Here is a 27,688-nt window from a genome sequence, read left to right on the forward strand (position 1 = left end):
TTCGAGGCTGTTTCTTCCTCCTCTCATTTTCCTGGCAGTAGTTTCATCTCTTCGTTCTTCTTGTGTACCATTGCTTTGTGCTGATCTGTTCCATGCGCCATTGGCTCCATTATGGACCACTTCTCCATTCTTCTTCCTGGAGACAGCAACAATGCTGCTACAAGGTAGATTGTGCTTACTAAGTTGCATCCTCGTAACCAGTTTTAGATCATCTGTGGTGTGATGACCACTATCTTTCGTTTCATGACTTAGGATGGTCAAGGCCCCATTGGCTTGACCAACAAACAGCAAAGACTGTTCTTGTCCACTTGGCTGCATAATTAAAAAAAAGAAAAGAAAGGAAATTCATGTTTTCCATGGTAGAAATTTATTTTCTAAAGATGGAATATCTTCTCTTTTATTGTCAACAAGAAGACCCTAAAACCTATATTTATTAAGTTAATAGAATAACGCTTATAATAGATTCAGAAATCATGAAATCAAACTGATTGTATATATACACATGTACAAAACTGAAACATGATTACTTGGAATGTTACTGTGGTGGGTAAATTGCAAGTCTTGCTTATACAACAGGATCAGGTTAAATATATTTGATGAGGTGACATGTATAATTAATACCTCAAGGTTTGTTGTAACATAACGATAAATCAACAGCTTCTAAAACCCTGATAGTTACTGTGTATGATGGGGAGGGGGGAGGTTGTACCCGGCTCTAAAAAAAAGCAACGCTTTCCCTTTTTCCTTTGGACTTTAATGAAAATAGTACATCAAAAAGCACCAACCAATCTTATACTATCCTAAAATGTCTAAAATAAGTCTTAAAATTTTAAGAAATATTACATGATGTAATTGTTTCAAATTACTGTTTTAAATCAACTTTCCGGAAACACGATGTTTTGCTATACATAGTTTAAACAAAAAATCAAAGCTGAGTGAGGCCCAATGACTCAGTGGTAGAGTAATAGCCTCATAACCAGGAGGTCCAGGGTTCGAAACCAATTCGATGCACTAGTGCCCTTTGGTAATTAGGCATTAACCTCATTAACAAGTCCCCAGGAGAGTACATAAAACCGTCGCTTCCCCTTGTTGCTTCCTTTAAGCATTCACATACTCTCTTAGCAGTCAGGTAAAATCAACCAACCGACTTACCTTCTGGAGATAGAGGAGTGAGGTAGGCTGACCAGCCACTCTTGCTTCTACCAGAAGACTTGCATGAGAAGAATGCGATGACGGAAGATGATACATTTGAACAAAGTCACCCTACAAACAACAATTATAGCTCAACTTTATTCTCAGTCAAGAAATTGGCACATACAACAATAGTAATATCGAAATTTTCCACAACTATAACATCAACAAAAATAACAACAACAAAGACAGCATCAGCACCTAAACCTAACCTGGTTCATGCCTGACACGGTTATATATGAGTACATGTAGGCCTACGTGGAATATGTTTGCAAACATGTTTTTGAACAAGGACATCTATTTGAAACCAGAAATCTTGTTTTGTAATTTAAATAAAAATGGACACAAAGTAACGTACATGTATTAGTAGTAAACTGCTTTACGAAAGCAGACTGGTAAGAGTCTGAACAAAATGTGACAAAAATACGAAATTTACTAATTTTGTTGAGAGTTGCAAATGTGGAACTTCAAAGTGGTTAAAACAGTAAGATCATCGGACAACTTTTCCCTTTGCTCCAACACACAAAATGACTAAAATGTAAAATTGTCAAAATTTATGATTCAGAAGTGTCTTTTCTCTTTTGAGGACTTATAATAATATGCAACCTGTAATTTATTTTGAGTATTGCTCTGAGGGTGAAGGCACTTACATGTAGGAGACAACAGAAATTAATCACAAATGAATTTTTCAAACTTATGTTCCCATTTTTTCGATTACATGTATTGTACTTCAAAAAACAGAACCCAATTATTAATTTCAAGATTACAAACTTTTCTTTCTCTAAACAAACCCACTCTTCCATTTTAAGGGGAAAGGTGGGCATTTCGAAATGTCTTTGTCACTGTACAGGATATATTAGATCTGTCTCTCTACAGCTCGTAACCTTGCACATATTCTAGCTTGTACGAATTATGGACAAAATCATGGATTTTTATGACACTTGCTCATGTGACAATTGCTCCCTATCCATTTCCTACACTAAACTGATTCTTAACTTCAACCCGGACCCACACTAAACCTAAACCTATAAGCCTAACTCAAAACCCAATTTAGAAACCAAAGTAGAACCCTAGATATAACCATATACCTTTGATGACGTAAAAGCTGGAGCAAGTGTCGCATGAGCAAATGCTAGGTTACTGAAAACATGACATGAAATCATCAAATAGAATATAAAGCTACATACCCCTGTCCCAACTACAATTTTAGTTCCACAAGGTGTAGCTATGGCAGTTCTGATCATGGGGCATTGGAGTTCATTCAGAAGACTAGATTTATAACAACCATCTTCATCGACTTGAAATGACCTCACTGATGTGCCTCGGCCTGATTCAACTATTAGATGAACAACCTTATCCTGTCAAAGAAAACATATAGGAGAGATGAATTCATATAATAAAAATGAAACATAATTTTTAGAAAATACTTAAGAAAAACTCTTTATATGCCACACAAATAATCTCCTTGAGCCAAATTGTCTAATGCAAGATTAATCTATAACATTGTTATAAGGGGGATTGTCATGGAGTTCATCAAGACTGAATGCACAAAGCAATCATTCCATCACTTGGGGTCTACCGTTTTGTGCAAAATTGCACTTATGTCAAACGTCGACCATGCACAGAGGCAAATAAGACAACAGTAGAGTTAAACCATAATAATTCAAATCCAATTAAATGAATTGGAAATAAAACATTACAGCTGTTTTCCATACAGCTAGATGGCCTGCAGCAGTTGTCGAAGTCTTGATGTCAATTTGTTTCCGCTTAAGGTTCGGCTTGACCGTGTCTTTGAACCAAAGCCGTGGTCGATCAATCCCTCTTTCGCCTGCGGGTAGTTGCGAGAATAGTTTTTGCTTTGGTAACCTTTCAGAGGGCATCCTGATGACATGGCCTGTCCACCGTCCTACATAGATGGTAGGTTGGCAAGCTCTAGTATCTCTTTGTTGGTCACCTTGTCCTTCCATGTGATTCTCATGATTGCTCGGAGTTGTCTCATCATGAATGCGTGAAGTTTGTTTATTGGACTTTTGTGGAGGGTCCAGCTTTCTGTACCGTATAAGAGAGTGGATAGAATGATAGCCGTAGATCTTACACTTCACTCTTGTAGAGACATGATGATTATTCCATAGCCTGGTTCGTAGTCTGCCAAATGCACTGCTGGCCTTTGACATTCGTTTCATCAGCTCAGAGTCGATGCGTCCGCCTTTGGATATAGTCGGGATATAGTGCTGCCGAGGTAGGTGAAGCTATCTAACTGGTGTAGGGCTTTCCCATCCACGAGGATCTCCTCTCGGTGATATGTACCTGATTGGAACAGTACTTCCGTATTTATTATGCTTATTTGTAGACCGAACTTCTTTGATGCTGTTGAAAATACATCTATGACATGTTGATATCTGCTCTGGTGTATGGGCAACAAGACCACTACCTGACATCTGCAAAGAGGAGTTCCCTCACGTGAATATGTGAAGACTTCGTCATAGCTTAGAAGTGTGCGACATTGAGGTCAGCGTCTTGAAGTGATTGTATGTATACACCCTCCTCAAATTCCACAAATGCCTCATCCAGCATCGCCAATAGGAAGATGGAGAATAGCTTAGGGGCCAACACACATCCTTGTTTTACACTGTTACTTTATACAGGGAAGCTATCAGATTTTCGCCTGCTTCCTTGACTTTAGCCATCATACCCGTGTGTAGTGGCTCTATCATTCCGGTGAACTTCTCATGGCATCCATACTGTCGGAGTAGTTGCCATGGACCTGTCCTACCAACAATGTCAAATGCTTTGGTGAAATCTACAAAGATCACATAATAAAGATCGGTTGTGCTCGATACACTTCTCTATAATTTTCTGAGGCAGAAGATCCTGTCTACTGTGCTCCGGTTGTTTTGGAATCCGAATTGTGTCTCTGGCACTATATCCGGTGTTATGTGTGCATTCAATCTGTTTAGAAGGATCCGGGTAAAAGCTTTCTCTGCTATCGACAATAGCCATATTCCGCTGTAGTTTCCTCATTGAGTTCTATCTCATTTTTTGAAGATGGTGACAGTATTAGCGTTTTCCATTCTTGAGTTACAGAGCCTTCTGTTGTTGTTTACTTCCTAGCATACTTGGCACTGTCGACGGGAGTCCTGATCGAATACCGCGGTCCTTGTTAACATGGGCGACGGCTGAACCGGTATGAAGAAATCATAAAGGCTGGTTGCAAAGGTGGGTAAGTACCGGTAGCTCTTGCAAGTTAATAACGGTACCTTCTCGGGAAGCTGGTGTAAGTTCCACACCGGTGCGCCGCGGCGAGGACAGGCCAGGACGGGTATGAACCACTAGACCCTGCAGTGACTGGTCGAAGAATGTCGGGAGTTCCGTATCGTCAATCGCCCTCAATGCTATCACGGTGGCATGTTTTTCTGTTAAGGGGATATCTCACTGAGCGGCGAAATATACGATCGTTGCGAATTTGGATTCGCCAACTTTTCTGACGAATGTTGGTGAAAATCAGGGTTCGCCTCTGTGACATTTAGCGACGATTAGCAACATTTGAGCGAATGTTCGTGATAGTGTTTGCAAAGGGCAGTTCGCCACTATTAGCGACTGTAAGCCCCGACCCCTCCACTCAGTGTTATTTAGGGTACGCATATGCATGTTCCCTCCTTTTGAAAACACTCCCTAAGTCCGGTGTGTAAAGTATTTTTTGTGTATGTACGAGCCGGACTTTGGTGCGTGAAAAGTACCCCTTTACCGGAACTTTTGGTAACACGCATGGTATCCCTACGTTCACGGAGTGGGGGGCCGGGCTGTAAGCAAATGTTAGCGACAGTTTTGGAGAAGATTAGCAACTATTTTTCAATCCTTTGCCACTATTTGTGAATGTTTGGGACCTTTTGCTAACTCCTGATACTCAATGGGTCGATTTTTTTTTATAGGAACCATATGGTACCGTGGTCGCTAGCATTGACGAATCAAAAAGAACTTTAGCGATACCGTCTTACAACCGTTTACAAAGGCTTACGACTGTTTGCCGTGAAAAAAAAGAAATTTGCAAAGAATAATTTTTGCGACAATGAAAACTTTGCAAACTTTCTTGTAACCTTTCACGAACTTTTTGCAATAGCGACCACGTTACCATATGGTTCCTTTATAAAATCGACCCATTGAGTACCAGTAGTTAGCAAAAGGTCTCAAACGTTCACAAATAGTGGCAAAGGATTGGCAAATAGTTGCTAATCTTCGCAAAAGTTGTCGCTAACATTTGTTTACAGTCGCTGATAGTCGCCAACTGCCTTTCGCAAACACTTTCGGAGACATTCGCTCAAATGTTGCTAATTGTCGCTAAACGTCACTTAATGTCGCTGATTTTCGCCAACATTCGTCAGAAAAGTTGGCGAATCCAAATTCGCAACGTTCGCAAGCATTCGCTGCTCAGTGAGATAGGCCCTTTAACCACTATTTGTCAACGTTTGAGACTTTTTGCTAACTCATGGTACTCACTGGGTCGATTTTATAAAGGAATCATATGGTAACGTGGTCGCTAGCATTGGGGAAACATAGAGAACTGGCGCTAAAGGGCCTATCTCACTGAGCAGCGAATGCTTGCGAACGTTGCGAATTTGGATTCGCCAACTTTTCTGACGAATGTTGGCGAAAATCAGCGACTTTAAGTGACGTTTAGCGACAATTAGCAACATTTGAGCGAATGTCTCCGAAAGTGTTTGCGAAAGGCAGTTGGCGACTATTAGCGACTGTAAACAAAATGTTAGCGACAACTTTTGCGAAGATTAGCAACTATTTGCCAATCCTTTGCCACTATTTGTGAACGTTTGAGACCTTTTGCTAACTACTGGTACTCAATGGGTCGATTTTATAACGGAACCATATGGTAACGTGGTCGCTAGCTTTGGCGAAACACAGAGAACTGACGAAAACAAAGAGCAAAACCGTTTAACAACCGTTCGCAAAGGCTTACGACTGTTTTGCAAACGCTAACGACTGTTTTGCAAACGCCTGCAACTGTTTGCGGAAAAATAAATTCGCAAAGAAATTTTGAACATGTTCAAAATTTCTTTGCGACAAGAAAAACTGTTTACAACAAAGAAAACTGTTTGCGATCTTTCTTGCAACCTTTTACAACATTTTACAAACAAAAGGTTGCAAGAAAGATCGCAAACAGTTTTCTTTGTTGTAAACAGTTTTTCTTGTCGCAAAGAAATTTTGAACATGTTCAAAATTTCTTTGCGAATTTATTTTTCCGCAAACGTTTGCAAACAGTTGTAAGCGTTTGCAAAACAGTCGTTAGCGTTTGCAAAACAGTCGTAAGCCTTTGCAAACGGTTGTTAAACGGTTTTGCTCTTTGTTTTCGTCAGTTCTCTGTGTTTCGCCAAAGCTAGCGACCCCGTTACCATATGGTTCCGTTATAAAATCGACCCATTGAGTACCAGTAGTTAGCAAGAGGTCTCAAACGTTCACAAACAGTGGCAAAGGATTGGCAAATAGTTGCTAATCTTCGCAAAAGTTGTCGCTAACATTTGTTTACAGTCGCTAATAGTCGCCAACTGCCTTTCGCAAACACTTTCGGAGACATTCGCTCAAATGTTGCTAATTGTCGCTAAACGTCACTTAATGTCGCTGATTTTCGCCAACATTCGTCAGAAAAGTTGGCGAATCCAAATTCGCAACGTTCGCAAGCATTCGCTGCTCAGTGAGATAGGCCCTGAAGCATTCGCCGCTCACGGCGCTCAGTGAGATACCCATTTGAAGGGTTTGCTCCGTGATGGCCCGGTCTCATTATAACGTATAGCAGTATTACGTATGCCGACGTATGTAAAGTTCACTAACGCTAGTGCACGTTTACATAAGTTAGGGGTAGGTTTGGTTTAAGTTGTATACGTTAAAAGCACGATGGTATAAGCTGGCATACGTTGTTGTACGCAGAGGCCGAAATAAATGTTAGTGCATGCTCACAATTTTTGTGCGTATGCCGACGTCCTCTTCATAGGTTAGGCTTACGTTAGGCATACGCTACACATCAGCTAGATACCCGTTAAATACGTTAGAGGTAGATAACTCATACGTCAACATAAGTTGGCATGAAGGTATACCGTATAGCCAACTTATTGATAACCTATGAGTAACTTACTTCTAGCCTATATCTAACCTATATCTGACGTATCTGCAACGCATATTGACGTATTCAGACGTATTCGACGTATGTCTGACGACGGAGTAACTTAATGAACGTGTTTCCAGCGTATAACTGGCGTAGTATAGGCGTTTTGCACAATGTAAGCATGTAATGAACGCGGTTCTGTAGAGATCAGCGCCGTATTTATGCAGAACATCACGTGATCTTCGGCAACACGCCGAGCGCGCTGCGCATAGTTTTCTCATAAGCCATACGCTGTGATTCGCTGCCATACGCTGTCATAAGTTAGTGATAGGTTACTAATAGGTTAGACATACGATATGTATACGTTCAATACGTTATGCATACGCCCAAATTATTCATGCTGCAGAATTGTTGATGTTTTTTGGGGGGCGTATGCCGACGTGTTGACATTATTTCATGATTTTGTGTATGCGCTAGCTATAAGGCTCTCTAAAACGTCATAGTGTGACCGGGCCATTAAAGGGGGTATCAAGGGGCTGTTAACGTTTTGAAAGATAAATCAAGAATCATCAAGTTTCTAATAGGCAGTCTACAATTGGTCTCTGGTAGAAAGTGTTATATATGGTTTAGAGTGGCAGTGCGCCCTCTTGTGTTATGTACGGACTTGACAACCAGAATGAAGATTACTAGAATAAAGCACTAACCAGTTGAAGTTGTAAACTTTAAACAGACTTTATTGCCTATTATGTAGAGTCAAACAAAAGCATAAAACATGGTGTCAGAAGTGTAGTGACCATGGACTCATTCCTGAAATCGGCGTACAGCCAGGAAGAATGATTTACAGAGTCGAACTGTTCACGTTCCGAGCAAGTTTGCAGCAACCGAGTACACGCGAAGTCGTCGTACAGTGGACAGATTAGCGAATGGTTCGTAGCATAGCATCCATAAACGCGACGTCGTTGAGCAGCGGTGAATATGACTTATGAACATTGTCGCAATAGACTTGACTCGTCAGTCGATGTACTGTGAACTATCAATAATAATTACGATGTTTAGTTATTTTGGTTGTTTTACGTGTGCATTGTTTGGAATGAAATGGTGTGGATTTATGGAAAGAGTGCATTAATATCAGAATTAATACTCGATAAGTCCAATCAGTCTGGTTCATTCATTCAGTGGGTTTAGCAGTATAGTTTACTCCGTATTAGAATTTGCTGATTTGTTACTGTAAGTGTAATTGTATAGGCGGTAGAGATAACCATGTCTAACACTGAGGCAGTACAAGATCCTCCCCAGAGGGGAAGTGAAGAGTCAGAAGGAGTAAATGAAACTGGGACTAACCAGGGTCAGGTCTTGAGTGATAACAATACTGATAATGATAGTGTTAGGACCAGAAATAGGCCGGGCAGTACAAGTAGAACAAATGTGCCACTCCCAAGACCTCTTTCGGTAAAAGGGGATATGAAGAAAAACTGGGGTATTTTCACCCAGATGTGGGACAGTTATGAGGTCATAACTGGGTTAGAACACGAAAGTAATAAAATTCGTGTGGCACATTTCATAACGGCACTAGGAACTGATGCATTGGAGATTCAACAAGGCCTCCCTTTCAGAAATGAGGAGGAAAGAAAGAGTTATAAATGCATAAGAAAACTCTGGTCTGAATATTGTGTCGGGCAAACAAACATTACTTTTGAAAGATATCAGTTCAATAAGTGTGTTCAGAATACTGATGAGTCAGTTGAGAATTATTATGTGAGGTTAAGGTCTCTTGCAAGTACTTGTGAGTTTGGTACTCTAACTGATGACCTCATCAGAGATCGAATCGTTCTAGGGATTAGAGACGATAATACAAGAAAACGTCTTTTGCAAGAGCCAAATCTTACTCTGTCTAGTTGTTTGGATATCTGCAGAGCTATGGAGTCATCCAAAGCTCAGAGCAAAGCCATGCAGGAACCAGTATCTGCCTATGCAGTGTCCCATAAACCAAAGGTTTGGAAGCATAGTGGGGGTAAGGGCAAGAAGCTAGCTCCTAAATTGATTAATTGTGGTTTCTGTGGTAAGCAGCATGAAAAAGACAAATCAAAATGCCCAGCTTATGGCCAAAAGTGTAAGCTGTGCAAAAGAGAAAATCATTTCGCTGTGAAATGTAGACAGAATAAGAACAAGGCTCACAGAGTAGAGACAATTGAAGAGGATGAAGATTCTGAACAAGAGTGTGTATATGTTTCTCTGATAGGCACAGATGAAGCATTTCAGGTATCTGCTGATAGTAAGAGTCCAAATTATCAGAAAAAGATCATTGCAAAGTTTAGAATCAATGACGAAGACGAGATTGGTATGCAGGTTGATTGTGGAGCGACATGTAATGTTATCCATCTAGAAGATGTTCCATCTGGGACAGAGTTAACTAGTACAAATCAGGTTCTGATTGTGTATGGTCAAGGAACAGTACCAGTTGCAGGGAAATGCAAGTTGCATCTTAGGAATGTAAAGAATAACAAGAGGTACTTAGTTCCATTTGTTGTTGTGAAGGGCGAAGTCACAAGACCACTGTTGGGAGCTAGTACAGGCCAGCAGATGAAGTTGATCAAAGTACAGTATGAAAATATTGAAGTTGTTCATGCAGTAGCTAATGATGATATTCTGATCCCATACAAGGATGTATTTACAGGGTTGGGTAACATGCCAGGAGTAGTTCATTTGACCTTAGAGGCTGAGGCAAAGCCAGTAGTGATGCCCCCTAGAAGGGTCCCTCTTTCAATTAAAGAAGATTTGAAAGAAGAGTTGTGTAGGCTTGAAAAGCTGCAGGTGATTGAGAAGGTAGAAGATCCTAGTGATTGGGTATCTAGTCTTGTAGTAGCTAGGAAACCAAGTGGTAAATTGAGAGTATGCATTGATCCGCAACATCTTAATAGGTCGTTGAAGCGTGAGCATTACCCATTGTCAACGATTGATGATGTCCTACCACAGTTAGCGAATGTGAAAGTTTTCAGCAAGGCCGACTTGAAGGAAGGTTTTCTACAGTGTAAGTTGGACGCAGAATCATCCAAGCTTACAACATTTCAGACACCTTGGGGTAGATATAGGTTTCTTCGCTTACCCTTTGGTCTATCACCTTCGCCTGAGCTCTTCCAGAAGCGCCTAGATCAGTGCCTTGAAGGCCTACCAGGAGTATTCGTCATAGCAGATGACATTCTCATAACTGGACAGGGTGAGACACATGCAGAGGCCTGCATAGACCATGATCGTAACATGACTAGTTTCCTTCGCCGATGTCGCGAGCGAGACATCAAGCTGAATTCTAGCAAGCTTGAGTACAAATGTAAGGAGGTGCAGTTCATTGGTCACCGACTGACCAAGGAAGGTGTTCGGCCCGATCCTAGCAAAGTCGCAGCTCTCGTTGACATGCCACAGCCAGTAGATATACCTGGAATCCAGCGATTTGTGGGAATGGTTCAATACTTAGCAAAGTTCTTGCCATCATTGTCGGGGCTCAGCGAACCGTTACGTAGGTTGACCCACAAGGACACTCCCTGGAACTGGGGAGAAGAACAGTCTAGAGCGTTCATCGCGATCAAAGGACTTGTTACAGAAGCACCGGTTCTCCGATACTTTGATCAGCAGTTGCCGGTAGAGGGTCAAGGTGATGCCTCACAAAAGGGCCTGGGTTTCGTGTTGACTCAGAATGACCAACCGGTGACATACTCAAGTAGAGCGTTGACTGAGGCCGAAACTAGATATTCTCAGATCGAGAAGGAACTTCTTGCGCAAGTTTTCGGACTTGAACGAAACCATCAGTACGTGTACGGTAGAAAGGTGATCCTTTGGACAGACCACAAACCGCTAGTGACAATAACGCGTAAACCGTTGGCTTCTACACCAAAGAGACTGCAAAGATTACTATTGCGAATGCAACAGTACAATGTAGAGATCTTCTACAAGCCGGGTAGAGAGATGTACCTAGCAGACACCCTGTCGCGAGCATACTTACCGAACTCCGAGCAATCGCCGATAGAGAAAGAAGTTGAAAGCATTCACATGCTTGAGGACATAGCGGTGTCGCAGAAGACGTTAGCGCTCATCAGGATTGAAACGCAACAGGATGAAAGCCTACAAGCGGTAAAGGGACTGATCCTTGAGGGGTGGCCCGAAGACAAGTCTCGTCTGCCACCTGGGACTTCTCCATACTTTGACATCCGTGATGAACTAACGTATGATGAGGGTATAATCTTCCGCGGACAGCGGTGTGTAATTCCTGTCAAAGTGAGACCTCGTGTGAAACAGCGACTTCATAGCGCACACACAGGAATACAGGCCACACTCGCAAGGGCCAGAGAATGTGTATTTTGGCCAGGGATGACAAGCGATCTTACAGACTATCTCTCACACTGTGAAGTCTGTGCAACCTTTGCTCCGAAGCAAAGAAGTGAACCTCTGATCAATCATGACTTGCCGAAACGTCCGTGGCAGAAACTCGGTATAGACTTATTCGAGTTGAACAACAAGAACTATGTTTGTGTTGTGGACTATTTCTCAGACTACTTCGAAGTTCTTCCTCTGCCACACAAGAAAGATACCAGAGCAGTCGTCAGGCGACTAAAGAGCATTTTCGCATGTCACGGTATCCCAGAAACCATTATGTCGGACAATGGTCCCCCATTTAACTCTCAAGATTTCGCGACCTTCATGCAGGAGTATGAGATTGAGCACATCACGAGTTCCCCATATTATCCCAAGAGCAATGGGAAAGCGGAGAGTGCCGTCAAGATTGCGAAGGGTCTCTTACGTAAGACAACTGAAGCTCAAGAAGATTTTCAGCTAGCTCTTCTAAATTGGCGTAACACACCCACAGCAGGACTTGATAGCTCGCCAGCTCAACGCCTGTATGGTCGTCGCACTCGCACTCTTGTACCAACCGCGTCCAAGCTTCTGATTCCACGCACACAAAATAGAGTTGTCGCAAAGAAAGCGGAAAAGCAGAAGAAGCAAAAGCAGTACTACGATAAGAGCACGAAAGAGCTACCACCATTGAAACGCGGAGATATTGTTCGTGTTCAGCCGCAGTCTAACGCACAGAGTAAGCGATGGCACAAAGCGAGAGTAGAGAAACAAGTTGATTCCAGATCATATCTAGTCAGGTCAGAGAATGGCAATATAGTTCGACGAAACAGGAAGCACTTGCGCACATGTAGTAGCACATTCAGTGACCAGTCAGATATATTCTCCACGCCTACTAGCGTAACTCGCGAACAACCAGAGCCATCAACATCCGAAGCGAAGCGTAGCGACACAAATTCACCAGATCACGTAGCGAAGTCTCCTCGTCGCGAAGCAAATAATGATATTCGCGAACCCCAGCTCGCTGAAGAGACTCAAGAACCACCAAGACCAGCTCGCCGTAGTACCAGAGCTCGCCATCCACCAGCTCACATGAAAGATTTTGTTGTTTATCATTAAATAAACATTATGTGTAACTACTTTATATAGATGTAGACAGACAACTATATATTTGTTTCATTAAGAGAAAGTTAATTGTTTATACAGGAAAGTCACCTGTTAATTAACAAGAAAGAAAGTTAGTATGTTGTTTATATTGATTGGTTGATGTTGTTTAGACAAATCAAAACAAAAGTATTTGATTTTGGATCTATTTGAAATTTGATGAAGATGATACATAATCTAAGCCAGTGTTCCAAAGGACTAATCGAGAGAAAACAGAATTTAAGCTCATATGTATTGTCTCAAAAGAACAACAAAACCACTCAAGTGTAATTATGCATCCATGCTGAAGTTGATTTATTATGATACTATTTCTATAAACACAGATATTTCCAGAGGATTTATAATTAGATTTATGTGTACTGACATGGGCATTCATATATGCATTTCAGGCCGACAAACTAATATACAGGTATTAACTTCTTAAAGAAGGAAGGATGTTATATATGGTTTAGAGTGGCAGTGCGCCCTCTTGTGTTATGTACGGACTTGACAACCAGAATGAAGATTACTAGAATAAAGCACTAACCAGTTGAAGTTGTAAACTTTAAACAGACTTTATTGCCTATTATGTAGAGTCAAACAAAAGCATAAAACAGAAAGAATGCTTGCATGGCCTATCAATCCTAAGATGGGGGGAAATATGTCACATTCGCATTCGAATAGTTTAACAACCTATATGTGGTGCAATGTTGTCAATCAGTCAATCACACTGTAACGTTCACATGTTTACACTCTTGGATACATCTTCCACATAGATGTAGAGAGAATTATTTAAGATCATCTGAAATTTTGGGCATTTTCAAATGAACAAACCCTGATTATTACTGACACATTGGCTACTGGTTACGCATATCGATAGGATAGTTTATAAGAACAACGTTCGATAATGATTCTATCTAGAAAACGGGTCTTGGAAATTCTCCCTCTCTGCCATTAACAAGTTATATGTTGTTATCACATCTTAAACTAATTGATGTGTAATTAATTATGGCTAGTCTAAAGTTCTTACCTCATCCTGTGACCCTTGACTGAATGCCAAAGAAACCCCTTCTTCTTCTTCTACCTCGACCACTCTTCTGAGACACAAGAAGCTTGGTTCTGATAAGAGCTGGAGAGTGGTTTCACCATGGGGTCTTTCTCCAGGTTTATTTTGCCAGCAGGATTCCATCAATGCACCCAAGGCAGGGAAGACTTGTTTAGGGGGCATCGTATACTCATGGAAGTTGAAAGTTGGTTTGCGACCCTCGTTGACGGCCAGCTCAATCTCAATGCGACTGTGTTGATCATAGTAGGGAACCAAGCCGGTCATCAGATGATATAGAAACATCCCGTAAGAAAACCAATCCACCTGGTCAAATAACATCACCATTAGAACATTAACTCTAAATGATTTTTTAAAATCATGCATGATCTCCCTTAAAACTGACTCTTATGTGACAGTGCCATACAAATGGGTAAATTTAATTTCTCAACATTTGGATTTCCAATGAGTGGAAGCTATAGTGTATTTGGAGCAAAAAAAAGGGTTTTACAATAATATTTTAAAAATTATTAACTTCTCACGATTAATGACAAAAAGGTAATAATTTTAGAACTATGTTCGGGCAGTTGTAGGTGAAACTTTTTTTTTCCACCTGCTTGGATAATATCACTGGATGATTCTGATTCCTATTTTACAACTCAAAATCATATGATACGATTACAAATGATATAATACAAGAGATTGATAATATAAAGTCAAATACATGAAAAAACAAAGCGAATCTAATAAAAAGAAAAAGCAAATATTGCAAAATAGTAAACATCCCTGTATAAAAGGTTTTCAAACTTCGAAAGTTTTAAAGTCTATCTGCACTAGTTTGACAAGGAGGGATTAGACCGCACTGCATGGTTACTGGCAGGTGGAATCATGAAATCAGCTCTCAATTAACTTAAGAAAAAGGGGACGATGGGGGACCGACGGGTATCTCTTAGGCATTGTTGGCTGTATAGAGGGTGCAAGTAGCTACAAGTAGTGCAGTCCCGCTTAAAAGAATAGATTAGCTATAACAAAAAATTCCATATGATCAGAATCCCTTGAAATGTGATTGAGATTTAATTTGAGCTTAATTGCTAACATTCAATACTAACAAAAAAGGATTGTGGTGTCAAGATTGGAACATCATAACATTTATGAATTAACAGCTGGTACAGAGAGACCTATGTGCATGTACAATATACTGATAATGATAAGTGATCCTAGTACTTACCTTCTCATCAAACGTCTTGCCCTGCAGGATCTCTGGTGCACAGAACCCTGGTGTACCTGCCATTCCCATCGCTCCCATCAAGTCATACTTCTTAGATATACCATAGTCTATCAGCTTGATATTCACATCTTCATTGACATCAGATGAGAAAAGCAAGATATTGTCTGTCTTCAGATCGCAGTAGATGATGTCTTTTCTGTGTAGGTACCCTACGGCTGATGCAACCTGTAGGCTGATCTTGTACGTCAGCATTCTACTTAGAACAGGTTCCAGTACAATGTTCCTCTTCACAAAGTGTGGCCTTGCAGACTGGTGCTCAGCAAACAGGTAGCTTCGGAGATCACCAAGAGGTGCATAGTCCATTGCAAAGCAGAGGTGTCTGATGGACACACCGACAAGATTGACGATGTATGGATGATCGAGTTTAGCCATGATTGCAACCTCGTTTCTCAGCTTATGGAAACTCTCCATCAACATGGCTGCCTCTAAAGAGTCATTCTCCGTTGAAGTGGATTCTCCCGTCCTGTTCGACGTAGAGGAAGATGTAGATGCACATGATGCATACCCTTCACTAGCAGAAGAGAACATCCGATTCTTTAAGAGTCGTGATGGAAGCATGGTCTTGGCTGCTACAGTCTCTCCACGGAACTTTGCCCTGAATACTTCGCCAAAGCCACCCTGTCCTAGAGATTGCCCTGACACCATGTGCAGCGTGAAGTCTTCCTGCTTGAAATGCCTGATGCTAAGGTCTTTCATGAACATGTCAGGTATAAGAACGGAAATTGTGATGGGCTTCTCCTTGGAGTTGGCACATGCAGTAATGTGAGTCTCACCACGGACATATGTCTGTGCCAGTTCCTCTACTGTGTAGCAATGAGGTAAATCCTCTGTCACAGGTTCAAAATCATCAGGTCCATGAATTACACAGATTGGGCAAGGAACCAGTCTCTGGACCTTCGGCTGAATGCTTTCATGGATTGATGTACACAAACCTAGGGAAAATAAAAAGCTGCTGTCAACTGATGCATGAAATTGACCATACATATTGTTTTATATGATAGTAAATTAGCCATTAATAATTATGTTAATGCATGTGTATACCATTATAACATTGTCATAGTTTTACCCCATTATTCTCTTACTCCACTTACTCCGTCTATCACTAACCTAGACACTAATATAATATATGACACACCCCATCTATATGACTCACCTGGATACCAGTCCTTGATAAGACCCTCTATCTGGTCCACCACGCATCCCATGGCAGAGAAGTGGCCCTCTTGGCAGCTGATGAGGATGTCCACTCCTGGAGACTTGTCAGTTGAAGGAAAGACCATTGAGCGCACCAGGATCTGTCCAGTATTGTGCCTGAAGAATATTCCTTCCCTCCAGTAGATAGACTCTGTCTGGTGGAAGCTGATGGCCTCCGAGATGCTGCTCTTCCTTTGAAATGGAAACATTTCATCATCTGTTAACCTTTTCAGGACAAGATTTATTCATAGGTCTAAATTGATGAAATATTGTTGTTGTAATCGGCAACAATAATATTTCTCTTTCATTGCTACATTGTTGAAAATGAAATTCAATGTCTCCAAAAACAATTTACATGGGGCGAAAATGTTGTCGAAAAGTTAAAAATATGGCTAATTTTGATCGAATTTTTCAAATTTCAAATTTCTAAACGTGTTGCCCGTTTTAAAACCTATTTTCCTTCTAAAAATTCCTGGCATCAAACACAATATAGCCATGAATAAAAAAATTGTCAATCAGAAATCTTTGCCCTTTGTACTTATGCATTTGGCTTTTTAGGGTTCTGAATGAAAAGTTATACTGCTAAACCACGAACTGTGTCATGATTGTCGGAAAAGGGTTCAAAAGTCTGTAATCTATGTGCAGAAAAACTTTAGTGTACACATACCAAGATGAACATCTAATAAGCAGTTTGTACAAAAAATGTGAGGAATTAAGATTGATCAGCTTTGCATCACAAATCCAAAACTATTCAGGCAAAGGATTAGGTTAATTGTTCCTATCTGTACAACACGTTTGCTTTTCATTTTTGACTTGATCATTTCAAATCTTGTGCATCCTTTGTAAAAAAAAAAGCTTATGAGTTTAAGCAGAAATACTCTAACTACCCAAACACAACTTTGTATTAATAAGACTTTTATAGTAGCTGTGATAAGAGGGGAGCAGGTCAACTTGAAATATAAAATTATTCCCAAAATTCGGATCATGACATATAGTCACTTAAATTACCTTATCCCAGTAAGAAATGAATCTCATTTTAATTTCTCATGGATCACTTCCCATTGTTTATTATTATGAGACGGTTCTAACCTCTTTGAAGAGCCGAGATTTCTCTCGTTTCCTGCTGAACTAATCTTCTTCTTCTTATCACGCATCTGAAGATCAGCAATAAGACGTGACACCAGTCTGATCCAGAATCCTGGAGGTAGATAGGGCATCTTGTAAATCCTCCTCAGATAGTGGAATGGTGCATCGTCGGTGTTGTGCGGTGACAGCATCACACCAGGGTTGTCACGAGGGAGGCGGGCAGGTACCAAATACCTTGATGTTTATGATAACAATACAACTGTGAATGGATTCCATGCATAGATATATCATTTCAGGTTTTTTTTAGTCACTTTCTCATGGCTCTATGCTGTATCAGTCATCTATTTGTAGCTATTCCATTGTGAAATTCGAATCCAGTCGATTTTAGCTGAAGACTTTTCCAGATATGGAGCAGTAAATCATAAAGTGCTATACGCTTCACACTTTTTTTTGTCTGTGCCGGTTATATATCTGAATGAGCTTTAAACCCTTTTTTTTAACGCAGACAAATAGTTAAACTACTCTTACGTTTATTGTCTTACTTCCTTAAAACCAGGATAATGAAAGTTAGAATATATTGTAATTTTAACAAGCAAATCAGTGGATGGTAAATATATATTGAACGTGAAAAGGCCTGTTTTCAAATAATGTAAAAGGTAAATCTATTAGTTGACCCGAAGAAATATTATGCTCCGGTTACTATCGAAGAGCTAATTGAACTCAGTACTGGAAAGTTTACTATTCATATATACACTATACTTGAGAGGTCAGATTCCTGTTCAAAAGCTTACTATGTCTTACCAGTGATGTGAGATTGGAACCACAATCTCAAAGCGAGCTAAGAGTTGAAGATACTGCTCAAACTTATCCTCTTCAATGGAACTCTTCTTACTCAGCTCTCTAAGGGTCTCTACGTGGACTTTGCCTCCTTTAAGACTCCCTATGGGTAGTGCAGTAACCCTCTGCAACGTACAGGCTAGCCATACTGGATCAATGAAGTAGAGGTCATTCAAACCATTCAGGTGATCAGTGAAGTGGACGATGCTACCAATCTCATGCAGGAAAAGGATTGCTGATGGACAAATAAAAGAAGTATGTATTTTATGTCAGTTGAATAATAAGCAATTTTGGAAGACACATACATACACATTTACATGTTTTGGTGTATATTTAGGACTGGTATGTACACATCAACATGTTTACATGTTCAAGGATACATGTATGTAGGAATATTACATCCCGAGGACGATATGAAAATTGACCGCATAACGAGGACCCAAATAAACTAACAAGAAAGGGCCTCCAATTTTTAACAATTTACAGTGTTCTCAAAACGAGGACGTCCTTGTTTTTCAAGTGGTTGCCAAAGTGACGGTAAAGTTCTTTTGAGTGTTCTCGGTACCCATACACACACTCATGCACACACCCTTGCACCCATCATGCAGTCATACTATACATACAGAGGCAACCTCCACAGAAAGATAACATTATATTTGGCATGGATGGGAATCCAGTACTGCTGCAAATGTATATTGTTTGGAGTATACATGTATTATAAATAATCCGTATGTGTGCCAAATGTCAACTGTGGCAGTCCAGTGTGTGTTCCATTGGTCAACCAATGCTGATAAAGAGTTAACCTAGCTGCTAACATTGGCCGGACAGCCTGTTACAGTTCTAGATTGACTTGTATTAAACCCATTCAGAACAGTCAAACCCGCTACAATGATTACTTTGATAGAAATGCAGATGTGTGGACCCCAACTACACCTGGGAGTCTTTCATAAAGACAAATTTCAACTTTAGTTGGACTTGAAATATGGAAGACCGTTTATACTACTGTTGCTCTCACCGTTTCTAGCACTGTGTGGTATCTATTGGGATGTGCAAATTTTGGTCACAAATCTAGATAATTAATTTTTGGATAGTTTATTATTCAAGAGAAAATATACTCATAATTTTACATCTGGTTCAAGACTTTTTAGGGGCATAAATTTCCTACCATATAGTATAAGTCCAAATCTGATGTAGAACTTCTATTTTAATGAGTTTTTTCTTCAACAATGAACTATCAATCTTTGTTTTTATGAACACTCCCATTTGCATAGGCTACCAATCAATACACAAGAGAAGAAGTACATTATACAATATGAGAAGGCATACATGTACATTCCTTCATTTGAGTAGCACTTCATGGGGCTAAAATCATGATAAATGAATTGAAAACACACTTTAGAGAATCCAGCACGATGATAGATTTTCAAAATTAAATGACGAAAAGAGATCTACCCACCTTCATCTTCGAATAAGTTGTCAGAAAAAATTCCTTAAAGAATCCACTTCCATTAAACATTTTTTTACAATCAAATGTGGAAAAAGAGATCCCCCAAATCTTCTAAAAGTTGTAACATGAAAGTAATATCGAGTTACCTTCCTGTAATTCAATGGGTGTTCGTAGTCCACTGTCAGGTATGAGTTTTACTATATCATCAGCTAGCTCAGTCTTGGTCATGATCGGCAGAATAGGAGGATCAGCTTTCTGACGCACTTCAACCTCCTCCGAGATACGCTTCTTCAGATTGAAGTATGGCTGGGGAACCTGGACCGTAAAAACATTCAGTTCTTTTCATAAAACACACTTTCATGCAGAAGAATCCAACTTCAACAGCAACAAAAGTCTTGCTATAATACCATTAAAGCGGTCAATAGCCACAGAGTGATACAATTTTGTCATTGCATTCAATCAATTGCATTCAAACTAATGCATTGAAACAAACGCAGATATTGGTTCACAAGCAAGTTTTGTCTGTTTAATCATATTTGTACCTGTACATTGTTTTATGTATTGCTTTCTTTGTGTAACACATCATAATTATATGACAGTCTATGTTCACATACTACTAAATGCCTATAAATCTTAAATGTACTGAATGTATGTACGTAGTGGACAGTAGAGTCCCGATCTAGCTAGCATCAACCTTTCCATCCATCTCTATCAAAATATTTACAAAGGCATAATCCACACATTATGTATTGACTGGTTTAATCTATATTTAGGTGGTAGACAGATTTTTGTTGGCCATGTCAGACAATGCTTTTGATTGGAATGCACAGCATCTATAAGATTTAGGATATGAGTCCTTAATCTGTGTAAAAGATCGAATGGATAATTAATGTAATAAAATGATGACGTAGATCCTAATCAAATGATTGGTTGAAAGCATACATGTGACCATGCATTTATTTAGCCTAACGCGAAATTTGGATAACTACCGGTCATTATCCATTGGTAATGACCGGTCATTGGCGATCACGTTTTGCGATCGTAACCATTGAGATTTATCGTTTTACTTTTACTCGCGAAAATGGCTGCCGCGGAATTTAAACCGCACAGATCAGTCATAGTCAGATGTAGACCTAGAATTAGTAATGTACGAACTTTGAGATGAGGGTGATTTATCAAATTACAAGGATCCACGTCATAATTTTATAAAACAAATAATACACAGCTTTTTGTTCGGGCATTAGTAAAATTACCCACACTCGGTACCTTTGAAACAGTCGAAACACCCTCGGCTATCGCCTCGGGCGTGTTAGAATGTTTCAAAGGTACCTTGTGTGGGTAATTCTTACTAATGCCCTCACTGCAGTGCATTATTTGTATATTACGATAATGGAACTTTACCTTTCTCCCAATAAGCCTCTCCACATATGCAGGTCTCGTATGACGGAACTCCATCTTCATAGCAGTCTCATAGATGACCCGTCTCAGCTCAGCCATGCCACTGTTCTTACTTCCTCTAGCATCTACCTCAACTGTCCCTGCAACCGATGGGAATCCTGGTCCAACATTCAGCATCTCATCAAGCTGACTCCTTAGGTCAATCATATCAACAGGAGAATTCTGAACCACATCATGATAGTCCGGCAGCCAAACCCGGATTTGGGGCCTAACCTTGTTTTGGTGAAATAAGTTTTTTTTTTCATGGATTCTGATTGTCTAGGTATCCACTGTGAACAAGCAAAAAACTGGAGCTCTGTCAACCTTGAGCAATTTGAGATATAAGCAAAAACAAAATGGCCGCCAAAATGGCGTTTTCTGCTCTAAAAATATGTGAAAATGTATACTTTGTCATGTTTTATTTCTACATTTAGAACCCTTTTCTGATTTCTTTTACCAGATATGATCTATATTTTGATAATTCTAAATATTATTTTAGATGGCAGAGCCCAATTTATACATTATTGATACAGGGTGATTCATAAAAAAGTGTACAAGAGATTGGCTGTTTGCGATTTCTACTTCGATAACAAGCAATCAATGTATACACACTCTGGCAACATATTTTGTGATGTATATAATCTGCATTTTAATTGAAGCTAATTGATGTCACCTATCATCATATCGCCTTTAGCAATTTGTGATTATAAGCAAAAACAAAATGGCCGCCAAAATGACGTTTTCTGCTTTAAGAATATGTGAAAATGTATACTTTGTCATGTTTTATTGCTGCATTAAGAACGCTTTTCTGATTCTATTTAACCAGATAATTATGATATATATGATATATATTTTGATAATTCTAAACGTGGTTTTAGATGGCAGAGCAATTTATACATTTATACAGGGTGATTCATAAAAAAAAAGTGTACAAGAGATTGGCTGTTTGCGATTTTTACTTCGATAACAAGCAATCAATGTATGTACATATACGCTGCATTTTAATTAAAGCTAATTGATGTAGCCTATCATCTCAAAGCAAATGTATTTGTAGAGATACCCTGTTGAACATACACACACATATATGATGAACTGCTACGATTCAAGAAGTGTGCAGCTGTAGAGGCAGGGAAAACACTGAACTGACAGCACTATCAAGTGCTGAAGATGGTCTTGTTCAGATCATAGTTGACAACTTCCCGTGCAGTTCTCATGACCCAGCCAGATACAAGCATGTACCATGATGATCAGCAAGAGATTTCACAACTGAAGAAGGCTGAGATGTCTAGAGATATTGACTACAAGCTTGACATCATGAGATACAATAGTCTAAGAAAACCAGATATGCCACCTGTCCACCTGTCAAGAACCAAGTTCCACCACTTAGTGTTCTCGCTCATATGGTTTCTAGACAGAGACCTAATGAATGTGACCACAGGTTCTTGACAGATGTTGTGCAGCGTGATAACTGTCCTGAATTCAATGGATATAATACGCATTTTTGTGTCGCAATCAAGGGGAAGCCACACAACCGAAAAAATAAAGCAGCGTATCTATCGTTGATTGATATGCCACCAGCACATCCAGACATAATAATGACAGCCATGAGCAAATCACCGCAGTTAAACAGAGAAAACTGGTCAATGTTTCACTGTCTTCACTGCAGATCAACAACTGTACAGGGTTGCAGTAGAGGTACAACCTGATCAAACCAGTACTGATAATGATGCTCTATGTACGGGCTGAACGAGAATTAAAGTGATTGGCCTCTACACCTGGAGGCAGTGAGGCTTATGATGCTTTGCGTCGGGACATGTAAACTACGCGCGATATCGGTTATTCTACCTTCGACGCATGGAAGCCCTACCAGGAGATGCACTCCAGTATTCCATGAAAAGGTCTCATGTGATGAGACACACTCAAGGCTTATGGAATGGCATATGGAGCGACATGGGCATGGTAATGCTGGTGTGATTGGCATCACTCTAAAGCCAGAAACTCTCAAGACATGCATGGGCCCTTAGCTTGCACATATGTATCAGACTTGTGGAAGACGTTCCAACTCTGACAGACAAGTCGGCTAGTTCTAATACAGTGCACAAAGAAGAGGCTCCAGCAAGGATATCTGCAGACCATGGTGACAGAGACTGGTTGCGCAGAAGACTGGATGTGAGCATCGATCCAATGGACCCAAAGAAGCACCCAGCGAACATTGTCAATGTGGTCAATGGACAGATCGCTCCTGAATCAGTGAATGTGGACAGAGTAGTTGAAACTGGTGCTCAGTAAATGGGTGAATTTGAACGGAAATTGCCTGGAGGTTTCTACGACACAATTTCAAAGAAAGTTCAAACCATGGCTGTCATGAAGAAATCAATTGTCAGAATTGACGTAGGCGATTCCAAGGTATACGATACCAAGTTGATATACTCTCGCGTGATAGGTCTACAAGCAAGTTCCAGAGATGTTGAATTTCATGATGTAATGTCATGAGAGCTGTCGCCAGTTCCTACAGCTCTGTTTGATGAGTCTGGAGATATGGATATCTCGAAGTCCATGGCCGCTTTGAAGAACCAGAGCGAAGGTTGAAATATCAGCTAGACACGCGACACTTGAAGAAACGTGTAGAGTGATCGATGGATGTGCTCTCCTTTGGATTCCTAATTGGCCTTCATCATCACGAACACGACAACCAACAGTGATGGACTTTGTATCGAAATTCAAAGGCAAGATTGAAGAGAGACTAAAATCCGGTGATGTGTACTTGGTATTTGACAGGTCAATGATTACAGTACCAAGTGTACAACCAGGATATCGAGAGGCAATGACGGTTGCAGAGTTTTCCAACTGAGTCCAACTTCACCCCTTCCGTCTCAGAAACTGACTCTGACAGTCACAGAGAACAAGAAACAGTTGATTAACATCATTTGTCAACATCTGAAAGGCGATGCAGGTTTCATCATAAAACACAAGCTTGTGATCACCAGCCAAGATGGCACTCCTGTTCAACTAGGTCCAGGTGGTGTTCCACGATATGGCCACATCTCATGAGGAGGCTGATGTGATTATTGTGTAGCAGGCTATCATGCTTGCAGATGAACGGCGATCCATCAGGGTGCTTGCAGACGACACAGATGTCTATGTTCTTCTGCTTCATATTTCTACCAAAAGCAAGGCCTTCAGTCACCCTTGATAATGGAGTCGCCCATCAGAGACAGATCTGTAATCGATATACATGCCACAGTGGACAGACACAGAAACATCATCCCTTTTATGTTAGCAGGTCACCCATTGACAGGTTGTGATACTGTTGGTGCACATTTTGGAGTTGGCAAAGGAACTTTGCTAAAAAGTGATGCGGCAGAAAAATGGGTTCCCATCGCCATCGATTGGAGACATACATGCAGATATGGCCGACGTGATGAAAGATGCAACAGCGCTCATAACATCATGATATGGACAACCCAAGGCTACGACACTGTCAGATGCCGGACTAAATGTGTGGACTACACGGGTCGGGAAAGCAGGAGCTACCACACTCCAAATCTTGCTGCAATGCCACCAACAACTGAAGCTTTCAAAGATAATGTTAAGCGTGCCCATCTTCAAACATGGATTTGGAAGAGTGCTTCGGAATTGAATCCATGGACATTGGATCCCACTGCATTTGGTTACATGAAAGACGAAGCAACAAAGTCACTCATCCCGGTAACCATTCCACCAAATGTGAAACTTGCACCTGCAAACATACTAAGACTTATACGTTGCAATTGTGCAAGTGACAACCCATGCAAATCATCAGGATGTGGATGCAACAAAGCCAAATTAGCTTGCACAATGTTCTGTGCGTGCCATGCATCCGTGCGATGTCTAAATGATCAGACTCTGGCGGCAAAAAAATGTAAATCAAAATGACAGTGATGCGTGAGCTCAGTTTCAGCAAAGGAAGAAAAGGCGTATCCTTAAAAGAATTGCGTACAAGATGAATTGTGAAGGTAAAATTCCTAATATCGCTATAAAATGGTAACATATTCATGAAAGAAGAGTGATCAAATTATTATTATTTTTCACGAAATGGTATCTTAGGAATTCAAACCTGTGAAAACAAATGTTTATTACTATAGACTATTGATAGAAATTGTGTGATAAACTAACATTGCCGCCATTTTGAATATGTAAATGAGCAAACGTACAACAGCCTAAAGTCAAATATCCAAATCAATTCATCTCTGATTCATGAAGTACCAGTATACTACTCTGCCAATTTCCGTAATGTATAATACTTATGGCAAATGTTGATTAAAATTTATCATTTTGGTGGCCATTTTGTTTTTTCCCATTATCTAAATTAGTAATTATTGACAAATGAGTATGACATAAGTATTTGGTACAGTTGGGTATTCTAAGAATGAAAAACATAAGATAGAAGGAAATGAGTATAATACTATTTTATTGTGATTCTAAACTTAACAGCTGGCATTTATCCGCCATTTTGAATATGCAAATAAGCAACAATTACAATGGAAAAATATGCTAATTAGGTCATCTATGGTCATCTATGTTCACGTATGGTCATCAGGAATGTGTTGACAATGGTCTTCATGAATTATAAGCACACCATTCCGCCAATATTTTGTAATGTATTATGAAATAATTCAAATTTGACTGAAAATAGGCTATTTTGGCGGCCATTTTGTTTTTGGCCATATCTTAAATTGCTCAACACTGACAAAGTTCCAGTTTTCTGTTTGGTCATCTGCAATGCCTAAGGAAACAGAATCCATCAAGAAAAAAACTTATTTCAACAAAACGAGGTGTAGCTCAGTGGCTGCCGGACTATGATGGGTACCAACGATGACGATACCGAAGTCTGAAGATCTCGACTATATAGAATAAAAAAGGAATCAGTGTCAATTCATTGGAGGTAGGTAGAAGACTCGCTTGAAAACATATTATAGTATGCTTATGATCGAGAGACCAGGGTTCATACAAACGAAAGTTAAGAGAATGGTGAGACTAACTAGAGGTGTTGTGGTCTAGTGGATAATTCACCCGACTGCAGACAAGGTACGGGGTTCAAGTCCCGCCGCGGAACTACTGTCCTTTGACCCTGTTGTAAATGGGTACCTGATATGCTTGAGCGCCAGTTACTTTGGCAGCTCGACTATAACCAGGGTAATATGTGTAAAGCGCCATGAGCGTCAGAGTCTGGCGGATACAGGCGCTATATGAATATCCATATTATTATTAGTATTATTATTATCAACAGCAAGCATCTCAATCTGAGGGACTATAGAGTAATTGAAGACTGAAAGAAATAGGTACTGAAGTTTAGCTCACGCACATATGTCTTCATATGTGGTTCTAATTATACCATTTTACCTGGCAGGAATTAATTCCTTGAAATGCTAGAGCGCCATAATGGCAGCCGTGCTAAAGCCAGGGTAATAATCGGGAGTGCCAGGAGTGCCAAGTCTACCAGACATGAGCGCTATACAAGAACCCACTGTTATTATTATCTATTTAGAATTAACAGTATGGAGAAATATCAACTGAATGGTTTCATTCATGACTCTGTCCTACGAAGACGATATAGTTTCAAGATTCCTCTGTTCACGTTGATCATGATGTATATTTCACATGTATTGTAATTTATAGGTTTCTTTGTAATTTGTGTGTTTTGTTTAATATGTGATTGTTTTCTAAGTGAACTTTGTTTTTTATAGCGCTTAGAGACTTCGGTGGTAGGCGCTTTATAGACACCGTTTTTATTGATATTGTTATTAATATAACATAACTACATGATCTAATTCAAACCAACATACCAACATAATGAAAGCGGAAGAGTTCACCACTCGTGACTTACACTGATATTGAGGAGGAGAGAGGAGAGTTTATGAGCTCCGTCCATGCCTTCACTCATATCCCATACTAATAGATAGAGAGTCTTAGCCGTCACAAAGCATTGATGAACGTTCTCATATAGATCACCACCTTTCATATCCCATGAAAAGAATGTGATTGCTGGCCCTTGCACTATCTCCTTCTCCTGTGAACAAAAAAAAAAGAACAAAAAAAAAGACTTCGGGTCAAAAATTTTCATTTTCTCTGTACTGGAAACTACTAAAAAATTTGCCAAAAAATGTTGAGGCATAGTCCCCAAAGTATACACAATACAAAAAAGCCAAATACATTACACAATAATAAAAAAAGATAAAGAAAAGAAAATAAAAACAAACAAAATCTACAATCAGTAAAGTTGTTTTGTTATCGTTCGGCATACACTAAAAAAGCAGAAAAACATCAGCAAACATACGGGGGAGGGATGGTAATGGTAACTGTACATCATTCAAATGAGGTTCAATTTGCATATCGATCAACATATAATTAGTTTAACTTAGCTTTAAAAGAATTGATAGTGGTAGAACTCATAACTTCATCTGAAAGGCTGTTTTTGGATAATCACTACTATAAAAACAGAAGTACATATAGTCTTTATTTGCTATCTTCATGAAGCAGAACATGAAGTGAATATGTAGTTAGGTTGAAAAGGTATTCACTATATCATCTAGG

At 39.9% G+C, this 27,688-nt stretch overlaps 2 protein-coding genes across 2 annotated transcripts; one reads left to right on the top strand and one right to left on the bottom strand.

Moving 5' to 3' along the window:
• Window positions 1-8,560: 8,560 nt before the first annotated feature.
• LOC115920511 (uncharacterized protein K02A2.6-like) lies at window positions 8,561-12,760 on the top strand. Its single transcript, XM_030976339.1, has 2 exons — window positions 8,561-8,610; window positions 9,214-12,760. Exons 1-2 carry the CDS (start codon window positions 8,561-8,563, stop codon window positions 12,758-12,760), a joined length of 3,597 nt encoding a protein of 1,198 aa, XP_030832199.1.
• Window positions 12,761-12,982: 222 nt separating this feature from the next.
• On the bottom strand, window positions 12,983-21,295 carry LOC115920512 (leucine-rich repeat serine/threonine-protein kinase 1-like). Its single transcript, XM_030976340.1, has 8 exons — window positions 21,080-21,295; window positions 19,825-19,993; window positions 18,196-18,466; window positions 17,398-17,628; window positions 16,268-16,500; window positions 15,055-15,941; window positions 13,815-14,153; window positions 12,983-13,003 (listed from the first exon to the last, which is right to left on the bottom strand). Exons 1-8 carry the CDS (start codon window positions 21,281-21,283, stop codon window positions 12,983-12,985), a joined length of 2,355 nt encoding a protein of 784 aa, XP_030832200.1. The 5' UTR covers window positions 21,284-21,295.
• Between the last annotated feature and the right edge of the window lie 6,393 nt (window positions 21,296-27,688).

Source organism: Strongylocentrotus purpuratus, unplaced genomic scaffold (assembly GCF_000002235.5).
Source record: "Strongylocentrotus purpuratus isolate Spur 01 unplaced genomic scaffold, Spur_5.0 spur5_scaffold_9, whole genome shotgun sequence".
Classification (NCBI taxonomy): domain Eukaryota; kingdom Metazoa; phylum Echinodermata; class Echinoidea; order Camarodonta; family Strongylocentrotidae; genus Strongylocentrotus; species Strongylocentrotus purpuratus.